This window comes from Xenopus tropicalis, chromosome 1 (genome assembly GCF_000004195.4).
Source record: "Xenopus tropicalis strain Nigerian chromosome 1, UCB_Xtro_10.0, whole genome shotgun sequence".
NCBI lineage: Eukaryota > Metazoa > Chordata > Amphibia > Anura > Pipidae > Xenopus > Xenopus tropicalis.
Window position 1 is genome coordinate 181,562,217 of NC_030677.2, and position 25,136 is coordinate 181,587,352.

Sequence of the window (25,136 nt, forward strand, 5' to 3'; positions counted from 1 at the left end):
AGCTGAGTTTCTATGGGAACCAGCAATGCCATCTCTTTACTGGCTGCTAGACTGGGGGCGTGTTTAGTAATCTGAGCTTAGAACAACTGAGCATGCCCACAAGCCAACAGCCAAAGCAAATTCCTGAGGGAGGGGGCGAGTGGGTTACAGGAGGAGAAGGAAATCTAAGTGATTAAGGAGGTGCTGCAGCCTTAATATTAACCTCTGGACAACCAGTGTGGCAGGAATTGAAAGATTTCAAAGAAACTGTTCACTGATTACATTTTTGTGTGTGGGGTTTACATGTCCTTTAAATATAAAAAAAAATCTGTTGATTTTTGATTAACAGATTTCAATGCAGGATTCTGCTGGAAAAGCTCTATTAACTGATGTGTTTTGAAAAATACATGCCCTTTCTTAATGTAATGTAAAAAGTAAGATGTGAATGAATAATTACAATCATATTGGAAGGATTTCCTTGAATCATTTTCTTAGCTATATTTAATTTTGTATAGTTCCTTGCTAAAGCCCCCCTGCTGGGGTGATTTCTGATAAACAAGCATGGGAATCTGAAATTAATCACTGGGGAGCAGCCAATCAAAAGTGGCCGGCCATAGCAAAGACCAAACAAAGCAGGTAGTGTATGGGAACAACCTTTGCTTAAAGATGATTGGGTATGTGAATGTTTTGATCTGAAGGACACATAATCCAACATGCCAAGCCACATACTGTTCATCGTTACTTGACGGAAGTATAAAGAAAACACACACATTTCTGTAAACTTTATTACTTAACAATTAGTTATGCATTTATTGCAAAGGGATTTTCTTCAGTGTTATATGCCACATGGCTCATTTCCAGTAAACTTTAAGGCAGCGATAACTTGTAGTTCTCCCACTGTTTTAGAGCTGCAAGTCCCTACATAGTCACCGTGATGGTGAGGGCTGTGGTTTGGGAGCAGCTGCAGATCTACATAAAGACCTTGCTCCATTAGATAACAGTTAGGCAAATGGCAGCCCTCCAGATGAAGAACAGACCCGCTGTGGCCTTTGGCTGTACACAGGGTGCTGTTAGTGGCAGCTGAACAACCAGTTTTGCATCCTTGTCTAAATAAACTGTGGACTTGAAGACTGAAAATACATGACACTGAGGACATAATGATGCCATCATTGATACCAAGACCACCATTCTTACTGAAGGGTCTTAGATTCCAACTGGGCATGCTCTTTGTCAGCCCCCACAATATAGTTTAGGGGCAGTATAAACAGTCCAACAGTTTAAAGCAGTATAATGGCTTGAACAACAATGCAGTCCATAAGATACTCGTTGCTCACCACTCCTTGTCAGAAGATGACTTGGCCATAGACCTTGGATCAAATAACAACAGTGTTAGGCTATGCACAAAACATGCTAAGTAAAGCAGCACAAGGTCTGTGTAGCTCCTTATAATAGGAAAGAGTCAAAGGCCTGCAAACAATATTCAAAAGAAATTGGATTATTAATTCCAAATGCCCTGACAAAGCAGTCTGATTCCATTGCCAAGAGGATATCTCAGGGGATCGTCAGCAGGAAAGAGGCTCATGTAACTCTTTGTGTTTATAGTTCTCATCAGAAAATCAATGAATTAGGGTAATTGAAATAAAAAGTTCCAGATGAAGTTTTGGGAACAGAGATCAATAACATCTATAAGGCAAGCCTATGGAGATGATTTATTGGGCATGAGTTCTCCAGCCTGTATACAGACATTGCTTCATTTCCAGTAAAACATCTGAAGCAACACCAAACAGTGCCATTTGCAACTCTGTGACTGTACAATGCCGTCCAATCAGAGAACAATAAAAGCACTGCTGCTAGTAACTATGGATTAAAAAATAAATACAAACAGTGGAAATAAAGGTTGGTGCTACTTTACTAACAAGAGAAGCCTTTGCTCCAACACCTAGCTATACTCATATACAATGTAAGGCCTATGGCACATAGCCAATTTAATTGAGTAACCCTATATATTAAAGCGGTAGTTCACCTTTAAATAAACTTTTAATACAATGTCGACATTTATATTCTATTGTTTCAAATGTATGGGGCGTAAATGTTTCCTCTGATAAGCATCTGAGGCCTAATGGGAGAAAAAATGATTGACAAATTCTTTTTAAGACCAAATAACTGTTTCAAGGCGGGGTATTTTTTGTTTGTGATAGCACAACAATACGTAAAAGCAAAAGTGTTCTATGGGTTTATTTCCAAAATAACAATAATTATATAATAGTATTTTTATTTAGTGTCAGGGACATTCAAAATCACTATAAAATACACCAATACATGATCCACTTGTATTGGAGTGATTCTGGAATATTTTTTGGTAAAATTTATTTTAGCCCTATGTAATGTTAAATATTCCCTGAGCTGCCACGGGGGCAGTTTAGTTCCACCCAACAGCTACACAAACACACATATGCACAAATTAATTTTGCAATCCAAATTTAACTGATTTGGACTCATTTTTTAATTGAGATAGAAAGCTGACACACCAATCCCCAGCGTGCCGCTCCTTTCTATTGCCAAAGTTAATACACACTCTGTAATACCTGAAACCAGAAACTTCAGCTTCATAGAAATTGCATTTTCAGATCAGAAATATGGGACTGAGAATTGGCGTGAGTATACTGCCAACGGGCACCATCCCAAAGCCCTGAAACATAGGTTAAGCCACTGCATTTTTTAGTGATTGTATTAAGCCTGCTCCTTTTGCCTCCCACCCATGAAACTGTATATTAAATCTCAGCTGAAAGACCCTTCTAACATGGTGCCAGTAGCTTCTATAATCCATATAATCTCGTGCTTCAGAAGAGAGGGTAAAAGAAAACACTATACGGAGAGAGAGAAATACACTAGATGTGACTATGGAGGCTTTGGCACACACACACACACAGGCAGAAGTGCTATATAAGGTTTCTAATGCCTCTGTTGGACCAAGACCAGATAATCAGACTCACATCTGCAAAGTGCATTCAGGCAAGCACCAACTGATAACTAGAAACTCTAGCATTACCTTTACACGTTCTTTCCATAGCTTAGTGGCAGATATAGTCCAACAACAGGTCCTACTGTACTTAACCATGATACAATGTAATTTCCATCTCTGAAAATATAAGGAAAATGTGGTTTTACAATCATTACATTAAAAACTAACAATTTCAAAGACCTCTTGCCATTGAGTGAGCGAGATCTTTACCTATTATTGTCCAAGTGCTGCTAGACTTGCAATCTGGAGACAGAAGCCACTGATAAGTACAAAAGTAGCCAACAAGTAGAGTGATTAGTTGCATTACTTACAATTTGAACTTTCGTCTTATGGGAATACAACCAATCACTCAAAATAAATGTCTACTTTTGTACTTATAAGTGGCTTCTGTCTTCAGCTTCCAAGTTTATTATGAAAAGAGCAAGCACAGGGGGAAAGGCCAGAGGTGGGGTGGGAGAAGCCCCAGGAAGGGTAGAGCCCACAGCTGTAGGAAAAAGTAACATTACATCTGCCCTGTGTTCCTCCAGCCTGCAAGTTCAGTTGGATATATGCTTTTATGGGAATAGCAAGCACAGTGGCAGATTTGGGTAGGTGGGGAGGGAGAAGATGCAGGAAGGGTAGAGCCCATAACCAGAGGAAAATTACATTAAAGTCACCAAAAGCAAGAAGGGGGGTGGATAAGTTCAAAACAGATAACTAATGGGGTACTGGTAATAGTTTAACATTTTTGCTATAACATCCAATTCTCAAGACTACATCCCTAGTCACTTAGCTGTCTTCTGTACGTTATGGAATTGTGCAGTAAACCATCCTTAAATCATTCCCTTGTGCACCAGTTCAGGTTTTTCAGGCTGCTGTAATGCCAAAAATCGGTTGATTTGAGAAACTGCCATTCCCAGGGTATTGGGTCCTTGGAAAGGAATAGCAGGAATGTATGAATAGTTTTTTTTTTTTATAAAGGGCATATTATGGCAAGGGGTAAACCTCTGAGGTTAGAAGCACAGAGCAAATGCACCCACCAAGGTGGCTTCCCTAAGATTCCAGAACAGGAGCGCAACTTCATTTCGCTGTGCCGGAATCAGGTTTACAAAATGTGCTGTCAGTCACAGCTCCCAGACAGCATCCCCACAGCCCAATATAAAGAGTGATGACATGGCCCTTTTGTACATGGTTTAAATTAGACTGACGTCTCATGAAAACAGAAATGCCCAAAGCAATAGGAAACACAGTTTAAAACTAAGAGAACGCTAAAATATTCAGCAAAAAGAAAGAACAAAATTAAAGAAGTCAAGTAAAATATGTTAAAAGAGAGGAATCTGTTGGTAAGTGGGACCATATAAAAGAATATAAAGAAGGAATTACTTTGTGTTTCTAATAGGCAAAGGTAACAAATTCAAAGCAATAGAAGTTGGTTGGAACTCGCAATATGAAGAATGAAATGGCCAGTACAGAATATACAGGCAGCGTGCATTTAAATGAAAAATGCATGATATTTTTATTAAAATAAATTCAAATGATTTTCTCAGATATTTGGGCCAATAAAAAAAGTATTTACTAAAATACAAGTAGGGTTTTCATTTATGCAACACATTAAATATGCCTGTGGATATCTAAGCAGATTAGGAAACACACTGCTTTAAGTACAGGCACTTTGGCTTGCTTCAAAACCATTTTTACAAAAAATGAATTTAAACTAAGTACATATGCAAAAAAGGAAAGGTGTAATTCACACATTTGACAGGGCTTCCCCTTTAAGATTGACTTGATTTTAAATGCACTATAGATTAAGAATGATAAAAGGCAGCGCAGGACTCATGTACAATGAGGGGCCTTCATGTGGCACGTGAGTTTACATATTTTGGCCAGTGTGGTAGTAACACCTAATTTTTTGTAAAAGTTGTTCTATTTCTTTTTATCTCATAATGACAAGGCCATTTTACAATATTTATGGTGTTGTGTTCTCACCTGCCACTGCTTCCCTGAAGTGTTGACATGAATTCATTGGTCCGACAAGGATGAAGAACAAAAAATGGCTGTCCCAGAATTGGATGTTCCTGACAAAGAAACAGAGTTGTGTCAGATGCGATTCAGTTATGGAATAAGGCCACCTGGCGCCGCAGACAGAAATCAATGAATGGACCGTCTGGACAGGCAGCAATACAAATACGGAGCAAACTGATCTCTGAATCTCAGGTTACTCATATTTATTATAGTTACAATGTATTTACCACAGAATATAAAGCCATTGAATAAGGCATCTCTGGTCCTGAAGCAATTATCTGGATTCCAGTTGCCTTATCTAGAAGATCAATGCAGGAAATGCTGTAAGCCAATGTTACCAAACTGTGTGGCCAGACATACTCAATAGACTTGCTTGCAAATCTGGTAAGGCCTGGTCGGACAAGATATGGGTTATGGAACATGGAGTTGCTTTGATATAATGTACCTGACACCTCCCCCACAGATAAAACTGTCATTTTGTCATGTCTTTTTAGCCTAATTGCTAGAAAACAAACCTTCCCATCTATACACCTGCTAGCTTGTCTGTTAAGCACTAGTGAAGGCAACACCCAACTGACTGTGAGTATAGATAGATATTTTTCCTTGGTAGCTAGGACATATATAAAAAGGATAACATAATTCCATTGCCAGTTCCACATAAGTGCAATTTCTAGATGTAGGGCAGTCTTTAGTAACCAAGGAGACAGGGTCTGACAGGGTCCACGCACAGTCTGTCCACTTCTGCCTGGTCTGAGGACTATAAACTGGTGAGTACTATACATTCTAGATTCCCCTGATCCATCAGGGAAAACCAGGCACTATGCATATCCAGTTAGTATGGTAATTATAATTCCTGCCCACCCAATTATTTTGATGACCAGGAATACCTGGATTCCCATCTCCCCACGTCCAATGCAAAACAAGAGCAAGCAAGGATTAACCTCTCAAAATTCTTGAGATGTAACTGGTATAGAATAGAAGAAAACCTCTGTAGCTGGTAGTCCTAACTAAACCACAAAGTTGAAGTGAACTAAAAATTCCCTAAGTAGGGTATGTGGGACAGGGTCATGCATTAATATAGCAGATTCTCTGCCCAGGCACAGCTGGATAGGAAGCTCTATATCTGTTGTCAAGAGAAGATCGTTTGCATCTAAAACATAATAAGCCTTAATAAACACACATGTAGTAAACAAATGTAAACAAATATAGAGATTTTAAAACAGACATTTACACCATAGTTACAGGTGTACACAGGTGTTACAGTATTAATGACCCACTATTCAATTACCTGTTTAGTTAATTGGCAATGAAGTAGGAAAACAAAATAAATGCAGGAGTCAATGGACTTCAGCAATTGCCAGTATTTGTTCAACAAAATAGAAGTTTGAATTTCTAGACAAGCGGTGAGTTAAGCAATAAAAATATATTGCATAAACAAGCTCATATGTAAAGCCCTGCTTCAGCTAAATAAACCATTTTCATAAAAATATATATTTTTTTAGTAGTACAGGTATGGTACCCATTATCCAGAATGCTCGGGACCTGGGGTTTTCCTGATAAGGGGTCTTTCCTTAATTCGGATCTCCTACCTTAAAGGTCCCCATACACGGGCCGACTATAGCTGCCGATATCGGTCCCTTGGACCGATTCAGCAGCTAATCGGCCCGTGTATGGGCAGAACAGAGCGGCCTGGCCGACCGATATCTGGCCTGAAATTGGCCAGATCTCGATCGGCCAGGTTAGAAAATCCGGTCGGATTGGGGACCGCATCGGCTCGTTGATGCGGTCCCCGAACCGACTGCTCCATAACCACAAATATAATCCGATCGTTTGGCCCCAGGGCCAAACGATCGGATTATTTTTTTTTTTAAATTACTTGCTACCCGATATCGCCCACCCGTAGGTGGGGATATCGGGTGAAGATCCGCTCGCTTGGCGACATCGCCAAGTGAGCGGATCTTATAGTGTATGGGCACCTTAAGTCTACTAAAAAAATTTTTAAACCCAATAGTATTGTTTTGCCTCCAATAGGGGTAATTATATCTTAGTTGAGATCAAGTACAGGTACTGTTTTATTACCGGTATTACAGAGAAAAGGGAATCATTTAACCATTAAATAAACCCAATAGGGCTGTTCTGCCCCCAATAAGGGGTAATTATATCTTAGTTGGGATCAAGTACAAGGTACTGTTTTACTATTACAGAGAAAAAGGAAACCATTTTTAAAAATGTGAATTATTTGATTATAATGGAGTCTATGGGAGGTAGCCTTTCCGTAATTCGGAACTTTATGGATAATGGGTTTCCGGATAAGGGGTCCGATACCTGTATGTGCTATTGGGTAATCCTAAATAGAAAATTTCTATTTTAAGAATTAAGGGCTGCCTCCTGGGATTATAGGATTCACAGTGCACACAAACAAGCCAAGGCACACATACATGATAGGCCCTATCAGCCAATTAATGGGCAGAGTTCTGTCTTTTACTCCCACACCTTTTCCTGTTACAGTTAGAGCTGCATTATTTTTGGTCAGCTGATCTCTGAGGGAGCACACAAACCATCACTAAATGGTGGGTCAAGGTAAAGGATGTAAAAAGTCAATATTTACTGTAATATATATTCCAGCTTGGCAAGATTCTTTAATAGGTCACTTAACATAATATAAACTATCTGTTGGTTTTGTATTCATTCTGCGGGTATAGTGTTCTGTTAAACAACTTAATATATAATCATCAAAGTAAAAGGCAATACTCATAGCAGGATGTCATTTTGATTTTTGAGGGGTTTGTCTTTTTATCAACATTTTACCCCAAAGGACCAAACATTCCTGCAATGCCCCATGATGCCAGGGGCACCAGGCAATACCCCTTGGTCTGATGTAGCGAAGAACCATTAACTGCATGGCAGAATTCTGAAGAGTTCACATTTGCGCCAATGACCCAAGCCTACCGCTGACTGCAAGTTATGCAGTCATATTCCCCAATAATATCCAAGAGTTTCACTGGTTCCCCAATTTCACTAGCTTTGGCTATCTACACTGCCGTATTTTAGAGATTTTAGAAATACATTGAGTGAGGTGTTATACTGTTTTACATGTACTGCTGTGAACAATGGAAGCAAACCTTGGATAATGCTACCATCTGCTGTTCAAACCCCTGCATCTCATTCTGCATTCTGGGGAAACGGCTGGATGATGTCTTGCTCTGAACGTCGCCTTTGACCCTGAAATTGGTGTAAGTGTGAACTAAAGTAAGTAAAAGTGAAGTGTCAGAATTTGTCTCCCAAGCGGCATAGCACTAACCAATCTACAGGTTCATAAAGAAATAATAATCATTCATGCTTCATGGAAAATACATATGACCTACCTGATCCAGTTACCCAAGCAATATGGGGAGAATAAAATCATTGGCTGTCCTTAAACATCTTTTAATTGGCTCCTGCATTCACACATTTGGCACTCCAGAGAAAATTGATTAAAACATGTAGTTACATTAAAGATATGTATTGACACAAAATATATTGGCCAGGTGGTGTTTTGCTATTGTTTTATGGTACCTGTTGTTTATTCAGGGTAGTAGCAACAAAAACGTGCACCAATGACTGTGCGTATGTTGCTAGACAATTATCCTGCACTTTTACAGTTCAGTAATGTCTCTCTGTTTTGCCTCAGTCTTGTACTGTCTTGTACAATTCTGTCCTGAATTTACTTGAATGAGCTTTGGCCCATGTCCAGTAGCCCATAGCAACCTATTATATTTTTCTTTTGAATCTAACACACTAGACTGATAAAAGCTAATTGCTGATTGGTTAATTTGGGCTGCTGTACTGGGGCAAACTCTAAATATCTGTATTTTATGTAATTTCCATACTTTTTTATGTCTGGGCTCCCTCTTGGACTTGCTCCCCTCCAACACTGCCTGTATGACTGTGTAGCAATGAGTAGATAAGTCACATAAAGAAAAGTGCTGGTATTTAATCGCTTAAAGTCAATCAGCCAATCAGATTTAAAGACACGCAATTTAATAAGAGATGGAAAAGGAATGCTCGCACTTTACCCCCCTAGCTAGGAGGAAGTCCAGACACCTGATGAACGGGGGACTGACGTTTTCACAGGTTTGTGTCTTTAAAGGGCTTGTTTTTTTTTCTTTTTTAAAGCCTATTAACAAATGTATTCAGATTGCATAAAAGGTTTATTTCCGGGATGCCTGCATCCCAGCTTACGTCTATATATGCAGTGCCAGCAAGCACTGCATAAAGGAAAGTGCCACATATCTTTTCAAAGGTGGCAATCTCACAGGGACAAGATGCTAAGTGTAAAAAAACAGGCCCACTTTGTACCCTAATCTTTGCTCTTTGCCCCAGGATAATAATTTCTACATGCAGTAAGCAGAGCTGGAGTAAAGTAATTCCTTCATACACATTCAACTACTAAGGTGTTCTAAGGCTTTTAGTTAGCACTAACCCATAGCACCTAATCAGATGCCTGCTTTCAAGCAAAAGAAAAACTACATGCTACCTACTCAGGCTTGGAAATGGCTGCTGTAAGATGCCATAGACACCATTTACTGGGCTGGTGGGGAGTTGTTTGGGTCTCTGTGTACTTGAAATCCCAGGGCCTGTTTTGAATCCCAGTCCAGGCCCATGGCTGCTGGATGGTTGCTAATAATTACACGAACCGTTGCAAACTTTACACCCTTTATCCAATAATACTCAGCATTTTACAAGGAATGGTAAAATACAAGATAAACAGCATATGAAGTAATAGAGGCCCCAGTATCTCTGGGCTAAATCAATGGGTTGTGCATTTTCCAAGTGTTAAATAACACTATTAACCACTGTGAAGTCTAAGACTTTACCCCCTTGTGTTATTGATATTTTAGCATGACAAATAAAGTTCTGCATTTTACCTTTAAAGCGATTAAGTGATTTGTAGGTGTTCTTCTAAAGGAAGAAATATAGCACAACGATGAACAAACCTATTCTTTATTGTAAATATACCACAAAATAAACCAGAGTACACCGCACAGTTATTGTAGAGGATGTGTCCGTAAGTGTTAACCACCAGACTTCCCTTTCTACCGTAATATTATGTCAATGTGGAGATCTGCCACAAAAACTTAGAAATGCAAACAAGGTTTAGCCATTTGCTTGTCTTGGACACAACCACAGTCCAGCTAATTATAACTGCCGGGGGAGCCAATAAGGAGGCCGCTTTAGCCCTAACTGCTTCCAGATTTTTCAGTATGGTTTGGACTTTTAAGTATCGTTTATATTTAAGCCAAGTATATCTGTACTGCTCTTGGAATAGGAAGTCCATATTGCTGGGCTCACACTGTTCATTTATGAAGTGAAGGGCAATGTGCAAAAAAACTGGCACAAAGCACCCTGGTTTTGGCATTTTGCCCCTCAAGTTGATCTAAGTTGCAGTTCTATGTGCTAAGAGTTGCCGTTAGCTTGGAATACTGCATTAAGAGAGGGTAGCTAATGGAAGGCTAATAGGCGTTCTGTTGAATGCCTGCTATTGAGATGCATTGGCTTAGGAAAAGCAGGTTTACATGGTACAGAAGGGGCCTAGTGACTAAAAGACGCGCAATAGTAAATTATCCTTTATGTATTCAATTTGTGCAAAAGGTTTATTTTAAAAGACACCCTGTAATTAGTGTTAATTTGGGGTTTATGTTGTTGAATAAGAGTTAGAAGATAGCTTTTTAGTTATAACTGTTTAATTCAGAATGAAGTTGTAGACATTAAATTCCTTTTAAGAACTGGGCATATTTGGCCATTTATCAAAACATTTCTGACAATCAGGAAAAATACAGAGGATTGATAAATAAGTCCATAATCAGTAGTTATGTCTTTTTATAGAAAAAATTTTTTTTACCTCACTGTTCACCAAACACAAAAAAAAAGTTGTCCTGTCAGTGCTGCACAATCTTATACATCCAACAGTTCAATTATTGGTCATACCACTTTCTCAGGGTCCAGTTTATATTATGATGCCAACCAAGTCGGTGGAGCCCTAGAGCAGATAGGGAGCCATATAAATGCCTCCCTTGGAGGGGCACATCCAATTTTCAGGCCTTAAGTTCGACAGCACTGCTCTAAATATTTGCAGTTTGTGCCCACAAAATTAATTAATATTGTACCTCCTCTACCTGCCCCTCCCCCCCCCACACGTTTCCCCCTTTTGCTTTCACCCTAGCACAATTTCATCCAGCATAGCCAACTCATCCACTAGTAACTTTCCAGGACCCCTAAAGTCATCTCCATTCTCAGCCTTTCCACACAGTCAGATACTTTTAAATTTGCTTTATCAAATTTTTTGGAATACTAGCCAGAATAGCACCTATTGGCAATAGTGAGTCCAAGCTGCTGCAACTCTGCTCTGGAGCCTTCCATCCTGATGATTAAAGGCTCCTTCTCTTCAAGAAGAATTACCGAATTTCAAAACAGTGGGTTACATTGTGTACAGTGCAGCAATGCCCCCTTAAGATGCCTTAGCTAAAGGTGGCTATACACGGGCCGATTGTAGCTGCCGATATTCGGCAGCTTATCAGCCCGTTTAGGGGCAGGAACAATGGGCATGCCCTACCGATATCTGGCCTGAAATCGTCCAGATATCAATCGGGCAGGTTAAAAGATTTAGTCGGATCGGGGAACCGCATTGGCTCGTTAATGCGGTCCCCGAACCGACTGTGCCCATTGCCACCATTCTAATTCTATCATTTGGCCCCATTAGCCTACATTTGCCCGATATCGGCCACCCGTAGGTGGGGATATCGGAAGAAGATCTGCTCGCTTGGTGACCTCACCAAGCGAGCGGATCTTAACGTGTGTGGCCACCTTTACTCTCTCTCTGAGCAAACAAACAGTTGTCCCTATCTACAAACTGCTAGTTTTGACAGAGAACTTACTCTTCCTCCCATATATATGTACTACAAAGAACTTTTATTATTCATAGGCAAACATGATAACAAATTAGAGAAGATCCAATAGCAAGCGACTATATCTCTATCTCAGTTCACACATTCTACCCCTATACAAATGAATGTTCCTGTTAAAATCACTATCCCTTTAAGCTGGAAACAGCTTTCAAATCTTGCTGCAAAAAAAGGAAAACTGTTTAACATATAATATAGCACTACATACTGTACGTGATTTTATGAATCATATATTTAGTTAGCAGGCTTCCCCAACAACATAACAAGTTCACCGTAAAATCTCATTATCTAAAAACCTGAGGAGGTTGCTGATTTACTTGCCTGTATACGTGATGAGAAGGAAAAAAGAGCCCCATACAACATAACACTATTAAATATGCAATTTATTTTTGCATTGAATAGCTTACATAGCTTTTTACCTTGGAACTAATCATTTCCCAAACCTTGCTGTTGATTTTTTGATAATGTAGTTCGTTTTATATGGAGATTATACTCCACAGGAATTACAGATATGATACAAAGTGCCCAAATACTAGAAAGTCATTTTGTAACCTTACTAACATGTATGTAAATATGTTCATATCTTGCCATGCTTTAGGATATCAGAAATTGCAGGTGCCATGATGCTAGAGCAAGAGGAATATCTCTTGTCCCATTCAGGTAAATGACTGTAGCTACAGCTCCAGTGTATCAAGAAATAGATTTTACTATAGCAGGGGGTTGGGTGAGTCTTTTTAAACCAAGTATTTTATGGGGGCCACTGGCCAGAGGTGACCTCAACATGCAGTTTGAGAGGTGGTTATGAGATCCAATTGCCCAGAGGGTGCAGAAGATGACTGGGAGCAGAGGAGGTTGGTATTTGGCACCCACAATAAGAACCACATTAAAGAATATGTTCCCAAAAGACTTCAGCAAGTGAATTTGGCCTGGGAAAATGGCTCCTGCAGTAGAGCCACTGTCAAGTCCAAAGATTTATTAAATGAGAAGGCAACCACATTTTGACATGGAGACCTGCATGTGTTCCTAGCCAAGCACAGAGGAGGACTGCGCAGTTTCCAAAAGCAGTGACTTCAGCCCATGTATTAGAATATACACAAAACAGAATACTTCTGGACTCCAGTGGATAATACTGAGCTGGACAGTGGTGAAAAGTAGGTGCATTGTCCCATGAATTAGGATTATTAATTATTAGGTTGCCTTGTCCTTTAGGGAAGAGTGCACTACTGAGAAGCCTTTGTGTGTGTATTTGTATATATTTATCCAGAACATAGTAAGGGTCTGCACTGCTCAGAACTTAAGAAAAAACAATATACTGTATTAGGAGGCCTTTCTGCGGAGAGCAGAAAGAGCTATGGGGTGCACTGCCAAACTGAATATATAAAAAAATATATATTCAAAAAATAAATAAATATTACTGTGCATTTGTTTACTGCTTATCCCTTTTTTGCCTGTATCTGTGTATAAAGTTAATCAGTGTATTTATTGGCCTATTAATAAAGTTATAGACCTATTTTAATATGTGGTTTATTTATAAAGCTTTATTGATTTTAGCTGACCATGAAGCCCAATGTAAAATTTTGGAGTAAAAAACAGCAGTGTCCCTTAATATACGCTGTGTAAAATACACATTCTCAGTGTTAAGAGATTTTTTTTTGCAATTTTTCTACACAGATTTTTAAACTAAAATATTCTTGCCTTCTGAATTTTTCTCCTTGACGTTTAGGTTAAGCTGAGGTTTGTAAAATTATAGCTTTAACTGTGGTGTTTGAATAGTGTAGAAGTCATGTATAAGAATAAATACACGGCTTCATATGTGGTTCCTTGCTATGCCCATTCGGCATGCTGCCGCAAGACTATACTGGGGTGGGAAGTATTGCGCTACATTACCAGGTTTCACGGTCTCCCAATACAGTGATCCACGATTGCCTGACTGCCAGCAAATAAGGGGGGAAGTTCCAAAGGGTGCTTTGAATCCCAAATTCCCCTTTTTAAAAAATATTTCTGTTTATGTAAATCATACTTTTCACTTAATGCACCTTATAATCTTATTATAATAAACAATACTAAATTTCTACTCATTGTAAATCATGAGAAATTCTGGTTACTGGATAAGAATGAAGGCACTACAAGGTAAAGCATAAAGTGACATAATGATCTACATAATCAGTGTTTGTTTTCATTTGAAATAATGTGCATAATTTAGGAAATAAGACTAGCACTGGAAATTGCTGATTTGATATTATAGCCTATTTTTTTTTGCATATTTCTTGGCACACAGGTATCTATCTACTCTCTTCTAGTCATGTGATACTAGCTTATTCTCTATGTTGTTGTGTCCTGCAGTCTGATGACTTGTTTATATCAGAAAGTAGAGGAGATAATAATCATCATGAACACATCAACAGCAACACTCCTGTTACAGATTCATGATATTAGTAAAACTGCTTATATCATGAAAATGCAAAGAAAAAAGTATGCAAACTACAAAAGTGCTTCGAAGAGCATGGTAAGCATGTAAAGGGATTCTGTCATGATTTTATGGTGTACTTTTTATTTCTAAATTACACTGTTCATAAAGGATTACCATTTAAAATTTTATTACCAAATTTAATTTTTATATTGTAATACTGGTGTGTAGTCAGCCATCTCAGGTCAATGTACCTGATTCTGAGCTTTAAAGGGAAACGAAAGGCAAAATCACTTGGGGGTGCCAAAATGTTAGGCACGCCCAAGTGACTTTAACCGCTTACCTCGTACCCCGGGTTGGTGCCCCTATTAGGAGAAAACAGCACCAGCCGGGGCACCTGGAGCGGATCGCTTCCTTCTTCCGGCTTCCGTTGCTGGAATGCCAGCGGTGGGCGCATGCGCAGTAGAGTGAAAAGCCGACTTCTCTGTTAAAGTTCCACTATTCTCTCTACTGCGCATGCGCGCGCAGCGAATCAGGAAGGAGCAAGCGCCGGCAGCTACCCCAGGCTGGTGCTGTTCCCTCCTCACAGGGGCACCAGCCCGGGGTAAAAGGTAGGTGGTCAAAGTCACTTGGGGGTGCCTAACATTTTGGCACCCCCAAGTGACTTTGACTTTCTTTTTCCTTTAAGGAGGCGGCACCACTTCACAATAGAACTGCTTTGAGATAAGCCATTTTTTTCCTAATCCAATATAACTCGCGGAGATAACTTATGGTGATCCAGATTATGGAAAGACCCCTTATCTGGAAAATCCTAGTTCCCAAGTATTCTGGGTAACAGGTTCCATACTTGTATATTAGTATGTTACAGTCAGATGTCAAAGATCACCAGAGGTGCTGTTTTAACATTCCCAGCAACATCCACTAGCTGCTATGTCCCTCATTAGCTTTTTGAAATCAACAAACTACAGATAAGCAGTACTGGTGGTCACCAGAGGTGTGGCCAAGAGGGTGCCCTCTGGGGGGGTGGTTAACAAGGGTTTGGATCACCTTTAATTGAAGTATCTAGCACACAAAACATATCCTTTTTTCCATTGCTCTCTGCAGTGTGCACCACATCTTCTGTCTGTATTTGAAGTTAAAGGAAGAGTAGCTATACAGTGTTGGACTGGGATTCCAAGGGCCCGTCAGAAAACCTTAGACCCTAGGCCCGCTTTCCAAACTATTTTTCCTCCTTTCCTCACCCAACCTCTTTATTATCCTAGTCTCTTTTATTTACATGCTAGCATCTATTCTTCCATCTATTTCTCCTCTTTGTTCCCATTCAGAAATAGAGAATGACCAAATGGTTAGGAGCAGGAGGGCCCACTGACACCTGGGGGCCCACCGGGAGTTTTCCTAGTATCCTGGTGGGCCAGTCCAACACTGTAGCTATATGCCAGGTTTATGCAGAAAGTGCTCCAAACAACGCAACTGCGTGTGTCAGAATTTCAGTCTTATTAAAATGCACAACATGATGGAACAGACAATGCACAGGTTAAAAGAGTGTACTGGTATACAATTCCCAGGTTATCCCCGGAGCTTGTTTGTTCTGTAGCAGTGTATTAAACACTGACCGTGTAATCTATAAATTAGGAGCCATGGTTTACACTGACAGCCATACTAATGCAGCAATGAAAACAATTTCATTTTCTTGTCAATTCAGATTTCTGCGCGGTTCGCACACGCCTCTCCAGGTGCAGAAAATTGATGTTATTATGAGTTCACAAGGAAATACCCACAGAGACTCGCAGCAAACTTTTGTTAAACAGCTGTGTCTTGTAATTGATTTTGTGCAATTTAGAACAGATGCAGATAAGGAAGATGCTGGATGTTAAAGTGTCACCGGATGAATGGGGAAGAAGAGGCTGCCGCTGAAAAGAAATTCACTCACAAGTACCCATTGTTCATTTCAAGTGTTATCAGGACAAGCACCAGTGAAATCTTTCATAGAGGGATATCATTTCTCCATTCCTGGAGGGTTTCATTGAGAACTTAGCACATCCCTGAAAGCAAAAGTGGATGGAAAGAAGGGCAATAACGTGCATAATTGCCCAGCTATACAAATATTTATGTTCTGGGGTATGCAAACATAAACATTCGATAAATGCTTTTGCACTTGAAAAAAAATTGATGAGTGGTGTATCAAATCTAGGGTTGTGTTAAACTACCGAAGTCCTGGACTGCGATCAGCATGGTGGAACCCCAGACAGAAGGTGTCATGGCCAAACAATGCAGCTGCCAAGCGTGCTGTGCACCTCTGCATTTATTGTAGTGGTAGGGTGGTCAGAGGCACCTTTTGGGAGCCTGGCTCATGTGGTAGCAGTAGTGAAAGTTATGTAAATTCTTTATTCTGCTACTGATTCGCACCTGTTTACACAACAGGTAATCAGTAGATTTTGGCAAATGCCAGAGGGGCTGCTATAAGATGCACAACCTAGCCTATGATTAAGTGCCTTTTGGGAAAAAAATGCATAAGGCTGTAGAGATTATATTATAAATAATGATTTTTTTACTACAGGGATGCTTGGGACCTGGTGTTTTCCAAATAAGGGATCTTTGCGTCATTTTATCAACATACTTTTAAGATGGCCATACACGCACCAATATAATCGCATGGATGTAGTTTTGAAGATTTATGAACCATGTGTGCACTCTGAATTATCGTCCCGATAATTTTTGTACCAAGGCGATCGGACCTTTAGTTGATTGGACAGGTTAGAAAATTTCTATTGGATAACGATAAAATCTGTGCATGTATTGTGTATTGGACGATATCCTTGAGGGACCTACAATGCATTTCCAGGGCATCAATTTAGATTGTTGTCTGCCAATCATTTTATGTTCAGAGCTCTGATTTATTTTTAGGCCTTATCCTATTTCAATCTGAATCTTAGTTTTAGATTGTTACATTTAAACGTACAATCGATATTTAAACATTGCTGGAAGAAGACTAAAATCTGGACGTCTGCAAAATAACATGAACATAAAACAATTTTTGTCACCAATATGATTCATGCAACTTAGTTACCACCAAGAACAATGGACTGTTTTATTATTACAGAGAAAAGGAAATCATTTTTAAAAATTAGAATTATTAGCTTAAAATAGACTCTATAATTTCTTGGTTTCCAGACACCTATACCATTTTATAAATTGAATTACCATTAAATAACATTACTACTTTCCTGCTTTGTAAACAGACCCCTCATTATTAAACAAAAATAATAGTAAAATCTATAAGAGGTGTATGCAGGCTGCTCTGTTGCCCAATGCTGGTCTATATGCAAGCAATGGGTGTAAGGATAAGGTTTTACTTACTTGCTGTGTAATTGTCTCCCAAGGCCCTTGTAGAAGGCTCGGTCTGAAGCAGTCATGGACCCTTGCCCATATCTCATCAAGTGTTAGTGGCTTTCCATCTGTGATTGCCAGAAAAACATAAAATGAGCTCAATAAGGCATATAATAGGCTGTCCATATGCAGGAGTTAAAGGAACAGTAACACCAAAAAATGAAAGTGTATAAAAGTAACTAAAATGTAATGTGCTGCTGCCCTGCACTGGTAAAAGTTGTGTGTTTACTTCAGAAAGTCTACTATAATTTATATAAATAAGCTGCTGTGTAGCCATGGAGGCAGCCATTCAAAGGAGAAAAGGCACAGGCACATAGCAGATAACAGATAAAACACTATTGTATTCTACAGAACTTATCTATTATCTGCTATGTAACCTGTGCCTTTTCTCCTTTTTTCCAGCTTGAATGGCTGCCCCCGTGGCTACACAGCAGCTTATTATATATAAATTATAGTAGTGTTACTGTAGCAAACACACCAGTTTTACCAGTGCAGGGCAACAGGGCATTATATTTTTATTACTTTAAATCTCTTTCATTTTTTAGTGTTACTGTTCCTTTAAGAACAATACATCATGCAAAACACATGTATACAAAATAGTAAAATGCACTACATTATTCCATATGATTTGGCTGCATTTACTGGACATAGAAAGCATTTTCTGGCACTTAAATTAATTGACTGATAAACTACTTCACCTATTAAAAAACAAAAACACATTGAAGGAGAACTAAACCCCCCACAGACAAAAGCCCCCATAATGTGCCTCCACAGGCCTCACTCCCTGCAGAGTCTATTAGATGGAAAAGTGTCCCTGACTTGACAGCTGACCTATAGATGCAGAGTAACACAGCATACTTCCCAGAACGTATTCTAGGTCTTTGGATTTTTTCACAGATGCTGAGCTTTATTTATTTTTGTTTTCTGTTATTTATATAGTGCCAACCCATTTCTGCATTCACAATTCACATCAGTCTCAGGCCCAGAGGAGCTTACAATCTAAGGTCCCTATCACATTCAATTTAGTCAGAAGCCAATTAACCTGCCTGTATGGGTTTTTTGGAGTGTGGGAGAAAACCAGAGCCCCGAAGACCCACGCACACACGGGAAGAACATTGAAACTCCTTGCTGATGGTGTCCTGGCTGGAACGGAACTCAGGACCCTAGTGCTGCAAGGCAGAAGTGCTACCCACTGAGCCACCATGAGCTTAGTGGGTAGCTCCAACTGCACATGGAGGAGAAAGCAACGTCCGTCAGCGAAGAAGATACGAAGATCCAGAGATGGCACCTTTAAACACTACTGCGCTACTCTGCATTTATAGGTCAGCTTACCAAAGAGGGGCAATTTTCCATCTAATGGACTGTGGGGAAGGAGCAGGGAGGGGGTTTAGTTCTCCTTCCTACCTGGCCCAGACTGGCAATCTGTGGATTCTGGCAAATACCAGAGGGCCTGCTGTAAGATGCCACAGACAGTCACTATTTAGGGGGCTGGTGGGGGGCTGTTTGGGCCTCTCTTGCAATGTCAGGGTCCATTTTGAATCCTAGTCCAAACCTGTTTATGACTGTGGATATGGAACTGTGTGACTCTAAACCTATTGACAGGTGTGATAATATCATTTCCCAGTTGAATACCTCAAAAGCTGGGGCCCCAAGGTTGTCTACATGTAAATAATAAAAAAAAGCCTAAAGGATTTTTTAAATGCTAAAGTGTAACATGATCTGTTTTAAAGGAAGTTATTTTTTAATGTGCTTCATGCATAAAACTGCTTATTTTGCTACACAGAGATTACTAATACAACAGGCGTTATACCCCGATATTATATATATAATATCAGTGTGGTATATACTTATATGCATTAACTTCTGATCTTAGAGAGTGAAAAATATAATCTATGTAGATTCTTGATGCATGACCATGTGAAACACTGCATGATTTTTTATGTATTGAGCCATTTATCAAAAGCACTGAAAATCCATCTGCCTTCCATGGTCTAGGCGGTGCCCACTGTGGGTGATGTAATGTGGGTGGCGTACACACAATCTGCATCCTATTGGCTGGGTGGATCACCACTGTTTGACATCAGGATTTTCTCTGTGTGTGCCATACTCCAAAAAAACCTTAGGGTTCAGTTACAATTAGAAAGGCAGTGTGGAAAGTACAAAAAATGGGTGCAAGTGCAATTAAACATTTCTGGCACTTTGCACACTGCCTTCTTTGTTAACAAAACGTTGCAGGTGTCTGCTTTTTTTATGAGCTCAGAGACTTGTGTCCCCCGGAGCAGGGACTGATAGAAATGTAGAATATACATATACTTTACAATGATGCCAGTATGTTGAATCAGATAGTTCACACAATCCACGATACTTAACTGCTTAGAAGGAAAAACATGTTCCTAATAGCAAGACAGTTGCAGCCTTATCTTGTGCACTATTTAGAAAGCACCATTCATTTTCTACAGCACTGCACAATATTGAGAAATTACAAGTAACAAGATACACGTATGAACTGCGACAAGCCAATGCACGTGCCTGCACTGCACCAGAGAGCTTGCACTCTACAGAGCCTGTTCAGCCAATGTAGCTGCCCTACACCAAACCATTTTACACAGCAAATCTGCTAGACTGCACCTTCCTTAACATGGGGGTAATGGGTAGCTAGCTTGGCTTCATCTAACTCGCTATATTATTTAGTCTCCAGATGTCTACAATTAAAAATATGTGTAAGACATTAATGCTCCACATTATCCACAGGGAGTCTCACTTGCTACACTGAAAAGGTGCATGTTGGAAGGAACCCACAATCTTTAGCTGTAGGAGGGAATCTTTTACGAGCGGCAATGGTACTTGAGGGAACAATTGCTGAAGTGCACTGTGAGAGGAGCTGTTGGCACGTAGCAGAGACACAAGCTTCCTTCTTGCCTCTACATTCAAAAACACAGAGCCAGATACAGGCAGTCATGTTTCAACACCTCCAACTCCCAGATGCTGACAAGCGAAACAACTTGTTTTGTCTCTGGGAGCTTTTCTGCAGTGATTAACTGCTTATGGTGAATACTAATTAAGTCAAAGACTCCCCCGTTTAGAGCATTTATCTTACCATATATATATATATATATGACTGAATCGTTTTGCTTCTGTCAAATGTAGTAGCGATACATAAAACAATTAGTAGGTTTTTCCTAATTAAATGAAGACACATGCACCTTGGCTGTGTAGTTGGCAAGTACTCCCCTGGGTTTCAGCATGGACCACAGTACTGATGGTTAGGCAGGGAAAACAAAGAACTATCAAGTATCTACTCCTGACTTGCTATGTACATACATAATCTGGCTTTCAGCGCAGCAGTGGAAGGAGACTAACTGGCCCCTGTGCAAATACTAAATCCTGTGTGTATATATATATATATATATATATATATATATATATATATATATAAAATATATATTTGAAGCAAAGTACCACACTCCTTTAAGAACTGGTGCAAAAAGATTATTTATTGAAAAATATTATATATATTTTATGTAGCAGGGGTGAAGGGGTCTGTGGCAAAGTGTCTATAGATCCTTTTTTTCCATAACATTCTATATCACAGTGACCTCAATGGGCAAGGAACACAACTGTTGTTATTTGTGACCACCAATATAAATATGGTGTGTCCAGTTTTGAGAATGTGACTTGGGGTGTGATGCACAGGCTTCCAAATGAACCAGTTTCCGCTGTTGTATAATCCAAAATAACTGTACTGTCCCAGTACACACCTCAGATTCAGGCTGTAAGCCTCCCATATTGTTTACACCTGTGAGCCCTTCCATTGTTCACACCTCACATCTAGGCTGCCTGTGTGTGCCATACTCTCTGCATACCCTATGCTGCCTGTGTGTGCCATACTCTGCCTGCCCAGTGCTGCCTGTGTGTGCCATGCTCTGCCTGCCCTATTAAGCCTGTGTGTGCCATACTCTGCCTGCCCTATGCTGCCTGTGTGTGCCATACTCTACCTGCCCTATGCTGCCTGTGTGTGTCATACTCTGCATACCATATGCTGCCTGTGTGTGCCATAATCTGCCTTCCCTGTGCTAACTGTGTGCCATACTCTGCCTGTCCCATGCTGCCTGTGTGTGCCATACTCTGCCTGTCCCATTCTGCCTGTGTGTGCCATACTCTGCCTGCCCTATGTTGCCTGTGTGTGCAATACTCTGCCTGCCCTATGTTGCTGTGTGTGCCATACTCTACCTGCCCTATGCTGCCTGTGTGTGCCATACTCTGCCTGCCCTATGCTGACTGTGTGACATACTATGCCTGCCCTTTGCTGCCTGTGTGTGTCTTAAAGGACAAGAAAAGGCTAAGTCACTTGGGGGTGCCACAATGTTAGGCACCCCCAAGTGACTTAAATCGCTTACCTCGTACGCCGGGCTGGTGCCCCGTTCGGAGAAAACAGCACCAGCCTGGGGTACCTGTAGTGCAGCTTTCTCCTTCCGCCTTCGCTTTTGGAAGGACTTATGACAGGCGCATGCGCAGTAGAGTGAAAAGCCGACTTCTCTGTTAAAGTTCGGCTCTTCATTCTACTGCGCATGAGCGCGCACGCGAAGACGGAAGGAGGAAGCGCTGCAGCTACCCCGGGCTGGCAGGGGTCCACTCTGAGAGCTTGTTAGCATTTAGAATTAGTTGTTATGGGGTCCCTAAGATGTATAATTATGTGTTGGGGGTTGCTGTGCTATCCACAGGGGAGAAAGAGACAGATTTAAGGGTATGGCTTAATATGATTTATTGAACTTTTTTCATATACGAGTGATGTACGTACAAGCAAAACCTTTGATTTATAAGTTCCTATTAAAAGACTAGTTTATCAAAAGTTGAATATATGCAACTCCATTTATTTTTATGGTTCAATACTTTCAAGCCACAAGCTATGGCATCAGACCTATGTCAGTCAGATCTGTGCAGTTAGTCTATATGCTTACCACGCTGATATCTAGAAAGCTGAAATGCAAGTTTTAGGATAATAATATTTCTTTTTCAGGGAGGGGGTGGTCATTGTCTTCTTTTTTTTTGAACGGGGAGGTAAAAACTTTACATAAAAACATGCCTAAGCTTTTTTTTTTTTTATCTCCCTACTTTAAATGTTTTGCTTTAAATCTGAGTCAGTGAATGAAAATCAGTAGTTGGCCAAGTAGTTTTTACTGCTTAATAAACATGGTCAAAGTGAGCAATGCAGACATGCAAAAATGTCAGGAGAAAATTGAGTATATTACTTTTTAGCCTCATTATACTTTCATGCAAACCACCAAGCAGCTCGGTTAATCTCCCCTAGTGGGGATTAGCATCAAGGACTTCGCGAGCGCCAGTGAAATATCACTAGATATACAAAAGGATAATTGCCTATTCAAGCAAATGGGTATCTTTTTCCTTAATGATACAATTTTTAATCAAGCTCAACCTACTTTTGCAGGTAAAACAAATGTCCAAACGTCTCTGAACATCCATAACATCTTAAAAATATTAAGCAGAACTATTTAGGCCATATCTGAACAAATAAGGTGTTCAGTCAGCAGTGAAATTCTATGAGCTACATTTTTTCCTTTTTTTTTCATTTAAAAGTTTGTTTTACCCCTTTAAAAATATAAAAGGGAATACATAAAATAGAATAAGTAACAAGATTAAATAGTAACCGAGAGATCTCCTTTTCTGTGCAACCTGCCTGAAAGGGCCTGGTGATCACTTTTAAAGGGAAAGTATGCACTTTACATCAGCAGCATTTCCTAAGAGAGCGGAAAAGAGAGTTATCTTAACAGAGGCACGACCATCAGTACACAAGACTGTTCTGTGTTCCCAATACATAATTATTACTATTATACAGTCAGTCTATATTGTCTATTCATGTTTTAGAGAACAGTCACCTTCTTAAAGCATAATGTACCCATTACTGTATTTACAAGAATACTGAAAGTCACCTCTAGCCTGTAGTGTTATGCCTTTATATGGGCAAAGAAAGCCTTGTTGACTTCTAATATCCTCATAAATTACAGCAGGTGGTACGTTATCCACTGTACAACACGAGATATGCTGTATGATTTGTTTTAGAGGTCAACATGAAGTAACGCTCTTGCACTCCTTGAATTCAGTTTATAATATGCGACTATATTAAAGAGACATATTCCATATTCATAAGCACCCTTTGTCCTCTATTAAACTTACATAAAATGGAAACAAAATCTCATATATTTTCACGTAGAGGTAGGGAATAGAGTAAAACCTGCTTCAGCAATTACTAAGTATTTAATCTTAAATCCTTAAAGGGAACCCATCACCCAGATATAAAAATCTGTAAATTTAAATTCCTTTTCAAACTAAACATGAAATCCATATAGCTTTTTTAATAACATATCCGTAGCCATTATAAAGGCATTTAAAAATCCCTGCAGTCAATCATATATCCCCTGCCCCGCCTCTATGCCTTAGGCATTGGGACGGATCTACATTTACTTTCACTTTCCATTTAGCACTTTAGCTAGATGTTACTGCACTCCTAACTTTCCCCCTCCCTCCTCACCATTTAATTGTGTATCCCGTGCATGGGCATGTGCATCAGGTCCCCCATTCTGGCATGTAAACAAGATTTTGAGGTGATACAAAACTTACTTGCTGTGATTGTGTAATTCCGAGACTGAAGAGAACAAAATTTATATTATTTATATAGTGTTTTTATTTTGCTTGACTAACACAATAGAACTACATTTGGAAATAGTTCTTAGGGTGACAGGTCCCTTTTAAACCACTGGGAAACGACCTGGGAAACATACCCTTAGCCATTAGTCCTTTTGCCTGGCCACTGGCCACTCCTTCTCCAACATCACTGGGGGGTGAAAATGGCACACAGCACACATCAGGTTCACATGGTTGGTTATAGTTTAGACTTTGGTTCTGCTTTCTGTGACTAACTTGAACTCATCACTAATGCTCAGCATTGTAATAACCAGGAGGAAACAAATCTTGCAAGCAGCTATAAATAATGAAAACTGATAGATTCCCTATGTGAAGCATAGGCTTTGTACCGATTGTGGATTTTAGAAAATTTCTTACAGACATTCTCGATGTGCTTCCTAGTTTTAACTGCTATCAAGTGGTGTTCACCTTAACACGAACACAGTGCTGGACAATGCATCACAGAAAAGAGGTAAAAAAAAAAAAAAAAATACAAAAAGCCTATAAGGTCATTTACTTTCACAAAAGTATTGTACAACAGTACAAATTAAATAACTAAAAAAAAGTATGGACATACTAATATGGTATGCTCCATCATTATCTCGCATAAATCGTTTGATACGTTTAAGTAAGTAGATCTGTTATGAAACACACCAGCCAGCACTCTATTCACTATATATCAATAAAGAGTACCGCACTG

General features: G+C 39.7%; 1 protein-coding gene across 2 annotated transcripts in view; it reads right to left on the reverse strand.

Annotated features, from left to right (window-relative positions):
* Positions 1 to 746: 746 nt before the first annotated feature.
* Positions 747 to 25,136, reverse strand: part of atg10 (autophagy related 10) — a 53,779-nt gene continuing 29,389 nt past the window's right edge. For both annotated transcript variants that reach the window (XM_002935701.4, XM_031893530.1), the window contains exons 5-8: positions 17,708 to 17,805; positions 4,967 to 5,055; positions 3,029 to 3,118; positions 747 to 1,346 (exon numbers count right to left, since the gene is read on the reverse strand). In XM_002935701.4, the coding sequence (XP_002935747.2) occupies positions 3,031 to 3,118; positions 4,967 to 5,055; positions 17,708 to 17,805 (275 nt within the window). In that variant the 3' untranslated portion in view covers positions 747 to 1,346; positions 3,029 to 3,030. The remainder of the gene's footprint in view (positions 1,347 to 3,028; positions 3,119 to 4,966; positions 5,056 to 17,707; positions 17,806 to 25,136) is intronic.